Genomic DNA, 7,442 nt, shown 5'->3' with positions numbered 1-7,442 from the left:
CAATTACTTAAACATAATGCTGTAGCTGTAAAAGAAAAAAAAAGTAGTCTGCTTAGCAATACAAATCAGCAGAATGGTAATTATAGTTACTCCTGGCAGGGATTATGCAAGGTACAAATCAAGATCCATTAGATCACATACAGTCAGCCTTTCCTAAGTCACTTAAAATAATCCTCCATAATATACTCTTACAGTATCTCAATTTGTTCTTACACATCCTATGTGCTAAAACTTCCTCTACATTTCTCAGAAAATACATAAATAAATAAACAGAGCCCATTAATTCACAAATAAATCAGCCTTTTTTTAGAGCATTTTCTTTCCTCAGCTTTTCTATCACAATTTAGTAACACTCAAAAAGCTATCGATAGCTCTAAAGACAGGAAAATCTCTCATCCAAGTAAAACACCATTTCTGGTTAGAAAAGTCATTTTATCCTATGGCAAAATGATTAAACCAAGCCAATCAATCAGTTAGAAACCAAAAGCAAACTGAATCAGAGGTGTTCAAACTATTTGCCCAAATAATCCTGTAATACACCAAACACTGTCTAGGTACAAAGAAAGTGCTGCCAGTGTACAGCGTTTTATAACATGCTGACCTGCCAGTCACTGTCAGCTCACAGAAAGGTACAACGAGTGCTTCCATCTACTTTTTTAAACTTCATGTTTATCCTGTCACTCATTCTTAGGGGGAAAATCTCCTGTTTAAAGTTAACTCTTAAGGTTAAAATAAAAAAATGTAGTATCTAATAGATTCAGTGCAATGTTTCAGAATAAGGAAGGCAGTATCTATTAAAGTTGGTTTCAAATTAAGATTTGTGCATTTTGTTGACTTTAATGAAAGCAGAAACAGTGTCATATATTCATTATTTTCCTTAGAATAAAAACATCTGAAGAAACTGGCTTTAAGTCAATTATCTCATAGCGGAAAGGTGATTAAGTGAAAGGCAGAAAGTACAATGGTAAAAAAAATAAGCCCTATCGGCTTCATATTGCCCTCTCACCGCACTCCCACTACCTGTAATTCTGGTAACATTTTTGCAAGCACCTAAGCAAACAAAAAACTCTGAAGTTCCAAAAACTGGTTATTACCACACTGTTCCCCTTAAACCTCTCTTAGCCAGGAGGAGATACTTGAAAACTTTTTGAAACACATTTCAAAGCCACCACGAATCCAGGAAGAACTGAAAATAAACTTCTCCCTTTATTCCTTGTGTCAGCCTTCTTCAAAGCATAGGCCTTATGGCACCATCAGTTTGAATGCTGGACATCAAGGAAAGTCCTTAAATGAGCAAGGAACCTGTTACATAGGGTATTGAGTTCTTAAATCAGCACACTAGTCAAAAAGTTAAAATGTTTGCAAGTAAAAGAATGCTTACCTGTCACTTTGTTTGTTACAGAAGTCATTTCTTATTTTATCTACTATAGAGGTTCGGGGAAGGATATTTGTTTTGTTCTTTTTCTTGGCATCACTCTCAACTACCACAATTAGCCAGTCCACTGAGTTGTGAGCTTTGAGAACATTCTGCCACTTGGTGATGTCATCCTTGACTGTAGTTTTGTACACTTCCGTGTCCTGGGATAAGAAGTGGTGAATCATCAAATCAAACAGACATTCTAAACAATTTCAAAAGGCAAATTTTGTTCCAACAGAAGACAAACAGAAAGACACATCAAATAGAATTAGTGACAGTAAGTTCACTTACTGAAAGAAATCGAATGAGGTGAAGTATAGTAAGGTTTTGGTCTTTGAATTTAATTTATTTCTAGTATTTTGGTTAACAGTAAATTTATCTTAGTAGTTGGTATATTATCATTCTTTAGATTACTGAAATTAAGATTTTTAAACATAATTTAAACTCTTATTTTACACATTCTTGAACTTTACAACAAAAGCATGTTTGAAATTACAAAGCTGAACTGTTTTATTCTCACCTAGTAACAGAAGTGTGATATTTGTGCCTTCTAACTGCTCAAATCTTAATCTGTTTAAAAGCTTTTTCATACCAATCAAAAAAACACAGAAGCATTGTTTGGCACTTTTTTGGCTTCTGGGTTGGTTTTAAACAGATCAATTCAGACAACTCTTACGGCTGTTCTGGATACTTTTTGATTGGTCACAGATCAGATGTCACCTTTGTCCTTCAACTGGATAATTAATTCCTAACAGAGGCCAACCAAAAAGCAGTGAACTGTAGATAAACAGGATTAAGACATTCCAAAACTTGCCCAGTTTAGATTGCTGACATGTACTAATACCTGACATATACGGAAGATGAACCAAAGAAAAAATATGTATCTTAAGATTTAACCTCGTGAATAGATCATAACTGAAATACTCTGGCCACATTTCCATATTATGAAGCAAGTGTGCTGTGCTACTGTAGTAACACTGTTAGATGCTGTTTTTTTTCGTGACAAAGTACTGAAAATAGGTTATTCAAAAGCCTGTCCTCTTAAGCATCAAGCAACATTACAAAGAAATACTGCTTATGGTAAAAAGTACTCAAACTGACCAAGTTTTGTTTCCAGTAATATTGGGTATGCGTGCTTATGCAATGCAGACTTAATTGTTGAAATAAGCATGAAAAGCAAATGAAAAATACCAGAGAGCACAAGTAGAAAGTCAAAACAATTTCATTTTTAAATCTGAGTACTCAGTTTTTCATGATGTTTTCCTAATACTTACACAACATTCTGTCCAATAAATATGAAGAAAGGGAAACGTCAAAAGGGCCTTATTCCCCTCTTTGGGTAGTAGCTCCTCTTTAAACTGAACAAAGTTAGATTCTAGATGAATCATCTTTGGAGCACGGCCATAAGACCTACAGAGTTTAAAAACTGAAATTAGTGGACAAGACATACATAGCAGAAAACAAAAATGAACACTTTGGGGAAGAGGAATAAACTGAAACACTCCAGTATTGGAAACTCACAAACTACGCTTACTGCAGTTTGTATAAAGTTAACTAAAATTTGGTATCACTTGAAATGACAGATGCTCCTTTTTGCAAGAAGAGGAGCTAGAAGCTTTTCAGCTTTCATTAAAAGATTTTCTGTATCTCTAGGACCTCTAAAAGTAAAAAATTCCAAATAAGAAAATTCCCAAAATATTTTTTTCCAATCAGAAAACAGTGTGCCATACCAAACTTTTTGCAGGAAAGTACATCTAATTCCACATAAGTTCTACCTATAGTCTCATTAAGAAGAAAGCATGTCACTTTCAGAACATGGCTGCCAAAGCACATCAAAGCACACACCAATACAAAGCCATAAACCACAAAACCAAAAAGAGAAATACAGCATTACTATCATTTTTCGTTAGGTGAAGTTCAACATAGCTGGGTGGAAATGATCATACTGAACAACGTTTACCTTGATTATCTAAGTTCTCCTTTCCTCAAGTCAGCTGCTATATTCAACTCAATTTATGGTAAGAGCTTCTCAGAGCACAATGAATACACACTTTCCCAAGTCTAAAAACACACACTGAAAGAGTATCACAGAATAAAATGTAAGTTTACCTCCTCCATTCCATGGGTTCTCTAGGAAGCTGCTGAGAAAGTGTAGGATATAAGGAAGTAAATAAATTCTGATCTCCAGCACCTAAAAGTAAAAGGCATTAATCTATTATCATGTGCAAATTCTAGAAAAGAGATGAATAAGCTACACTACTAATGGTTTGTTGTTTCAATAAAAAGATGCAATTTTGTCTGCTATGTGAAAACTGGAGTCTAGCACTGAACTAGACTTTTTTAAAATCACATGCTCTCACAACCTAATACAACACTTTAACAAGGCACATAATACATATACTGTTATAACTTCCTTTTATGATTTTCCACATAGCTACATAATCCATATACCAAAGAGAGTATCATCCACATAGCTGATCCAACTCTAAAAACTAAACAAGCAACTCCTTAGCCAGAGTCATTGGCTAAACAAAGTATATTTAAAAAACCTCAAGAATTTAGCCTTCACAAACCAGAAGACTGGTTAGACAGTGGCTCACATCCCTTCCATAGCTGGGCCTACCATGAGAAAATTAGCATTAGCACATGTTCTGTGCTTTACTGGGTTTGATTCCTCTCTCCCCATTATTCTGGGACTGCTGTTAACACGAAGCAGCTCCCTGCCCTCCACGCTGTTCTTGCTGCCTTCAGAAACATCAGGTCTATTAACACGGTGGAGCTGGCCCTACACTGACACACAGATCTGTGGTTAGGCTTTAATCACTTGGGCTTTGAACAACTGCATTAAATGCAACACCATTGGAGTATATACAAGTATATACTTATATACAAGTATATACTTATATACAAGATGGAACAAAATGTAGGGTCTACCATACGAAAAAATATATTATCAGTAGCCTATGAATATCAATTCTTAAATTCTGTTCTTATCCTTTAGGTACAGGGAGGACATGACAAGGAAAAGACAGGCTTAAAGTAAGTTCTTCCAACTTCTGATGGTTATCAGCATCTTTGAGCAAAGAGATGGTAAACTCTAGAACAAGGTACTTCGTCAGACATGTTTGAATCCAAACTGACCAGTTGACCATACTAGCCAATGCATAATGCCCAAATAGTCTTTCATAATACTTAAACAGAAGACACAGCATTTGACATCTGGCAAACGGACACATCCAAATGAGAAGGGAGTAAGGTCAAAAATATATTTGCCACTGCATTTGATCATAGTTCTAAAATCTGTTATGTCACGTGCACTCTCTAAATCTGGGAGAATGAGCTGGCCCATACTAGTTTAATAGTATTGCTTATTAAATCTCTCATGTGCGTGTTGCCCTGAGTTGTCACAGCTATTGCTCCCTTCCCTCTACTTCTTCCTTACTGCCTTGTCTTTGACTGGCTGCATTCTCCTCTACCAGAGACTGTTTAATTCTAAAAAATCCTTTATTTCCTCCTATGGAGGCACTCTACTCTTGCCCCTCCTCCCCCTGCCCTTCCCCAGGATCTCTTGAGCTGAAGAGCTACATTTTCCAATTAAGATTTTAACAGGCATATAGGCAATTCCACTATTTCCTGGTAGTTTTCCACCCGTTTCCATTTTACAATCATCTGCCATCGCACAGCCCAACCTGAACAGAAAGACCTTCTTACCTTCCTGTGGAACAGGGAGCTAAGGCTGGAGAAGAACCTGACATCCTTTCTTCTCCCTCCCACCACACAATCTCATCCATCTCCTGACACACAGCCAGGCATTACCTCCACAGTAGCTTAGAACGCTTTAGTTCATCTTGGGAACCCTCTTCCCAATTTTCTCATATATACTATTTTGATTAGCAGCCACCAGCATAATTCTATCACTGCACAATAAAAATAATAATAATAAAAAAATTTCAAGCTTGATTAAATGCCAGAACAAGCAAAACCAGCTCTTCTGATGTCTGACCACAATAGCTATTATTCAGTGATACAATTTCCTAGAACAGTTAAAAAACAAAATGCAAACAAAAAAACCCACTCTATTATTAGTGCTTTAGCCTTAAGTCTCCAGAAAGCTACTAAACACTTTATTCTTGACTCTTCACCTTCATCCTGTTCTGTCTGAATTGTGTACCATACCAAATCTTACTTAAGACTATAAACAAATGTCTAAAATGAATACCGAAGCAAGTGTTAGTCATATTGTTAATGCTGTTTTATACCAAGTTACAACATGTCTATGAGCTAGGCCATGGAGAACAGTCTATTGATTTGCAACTCATTACTGCCCATAGAAAGGGAAATATAGCTTAGTGATTTAGCAACAGCATGATGACCACATCAAAATGACAGTCCATGAAGCTTGGAGCCCGACTGAAAGAAAGAACTATGTATTTTACCTCTGGAGCATAACAAAGTGCTTTTTCTATACTGCACCTAAAAATCCAATGTAGGCCACAAAAAAGTTTCAGAATTCAACATCTTGAGTAAAAAGGACTACCCCAGAATACAGAGGAGCTACTAAATGATAATGTTTAAGCACCCTGCTATTCCAGACAACCGCATCACATTATCAGCTTAAGAAAAGTATATTCATTTTAAAACCAGCCAATTCTTCCTCCTGCATTGGTTTTGAGGGCATATAAAAGACATGTAAGAATGTGTTTTATCATCAAGGCAAGACTATCCTCCAGGATTAGAAGAAAAGGGAGAACAGACCTTCAATGCAAAATACATTGGCTATCTTTTGAACACAGACCAAACACTGCTACCACATACTACAAACACCCAAAGGGCTATAACATTTCAGGTTCCGCTCACCTAGACCCTGCATCTACTGTAATCAGCACATTTGAGCTGCTTGAGTCAAGGACACTAAAAATGAAGTTATTGGCAGGCAACACTAGCACAGCACTGACACAGGACAAACATCAAGACTAGTTAGTAGTAAGGACTTGTAAGGACCATAAGATTGGCAAGATGCACATTAAATTGTTAACTGCTTGCTACTGGACTGCGGGGTGGGAGGGGACCACCTCACAGCAAGCAGACAAGTAAGAGCACAACCTTCCCAAATAACAGAACAAAAAATCCTGAAAGATCCCTCCAGTTTTGGAGTGGTGTTGTGCAAGATTCCTATGACTCAACAGACCTTGAGCATGGTAGAAGTCTCATTTTGTTCTCTATACATGCCTCTGAAGCATTAGTAGTTCCTGCACCCATGATCTACTTTCCAAAATATAAAAAAAAAACCCAAACCACATCACTACAGGATTTTTTGCTTGTATCTGACTGAATTCTATGAATTTTGAATGAAACATGCCAAAACCACAAGTAACCCTGGAATTCAAACTTACGGCAAACCCCAAAAGTCTGCACAAAAGTCTGAGAATTGCCTCAAAGATTTTGTTGTAGGTTTTGGGGGGTTTGGGGGTTTTTTTGGGGGGTGGGGCAGGTTGTATGTTTGTTTTGATTGGGGATTGTTGGTTGGTTGGTTGTTTCGGGGGGGTTATTTTGGGGGTTAAAAAACAACAACAGCAAAAATAGACTAATGTGGCCAGATGCCTAAGCACAACTGTATCACAGCAAATTCATTTCAGTGGATGGATCTCAACACTAAGCCCTCACTCAAAGGATCCTCAGTAATGGAGGAAAGAAGCTCCTAGCTAAAGTGTAAAGGATAATCAGATACAGCTGAAAAGAAGGAAGGATAGACGTAAATGGGAAAGAAAAGTAATTTTGGAATCCTATCATTCCTAAAACCATGCAGCCTTCTAGAGAAGGGTTTTTTTTCCTTTTAGAATCAACAGAATTAAATAAGACCTAAATATCCCAATAGAGATGGTAACTAGGGAGCAACATTAAAGAGTCATCCTTTATCACTTAAAACACAATAAGAAGTGCGCATCCTGTGTTTTATTATATTAAGTTTGTCTGGTATAAATCTTTTATAAATAATATTAATCTAATTAGATTTAATAGATATATA

The 7,442-nt window shown here is 36.7% G+C and overlaps 1 protein-coding gene across 1 annotated transcript in view; it reads right to left on the bottom strand.

Annotated features, from left to right (window-relative positions):
* TRAPPC10 (trafficking protein particle complex 10) overlaps nt 1-7,442 on the bottom strand; it is a 44,485-nt gene that overhangs the window by 32,473 nt on the left and 4,570 nt on the right. Inside the window, exons 2-4 of the mRNA XM_009283105.2 lie at nt 3,527-3,608; nt 2,692-2,827; nt 1,382-1,578 (exon numbers count right to left, since the gene is read on the bottom strand). Coding sequence (XP_009281380.1) covers nt 1,382-1,578; nt 2,692-2,827; nt 3,527-3,608 — 415 coding nt within the window. The remainder of the gene's footprint in view (nt 1-1,381; nt 1,579-2,691; nt 2,828-3,526; nt 3,609-7,442) is intronic.

This window comes from Aptenodytes forsteri, unplaced genomic scaffold (assembly GCF_000699145.1).
Source record: "Aptenodytes forsteri isolate BGI_AS27 unplaced genomic scaffold, ASM69914v1 Scaffold2, whole genome shotgun sequence".
Taxonomy (NCBI): Eukaryota; Metazoa; Chordata; class Aves; order Sphenisciformes; family Spheniscidae; genus Aptenodytes; species Aptenodytes forsteri.
This window is presented reverse-complemented; position numbering and strand designations above follow the sequence as displayed.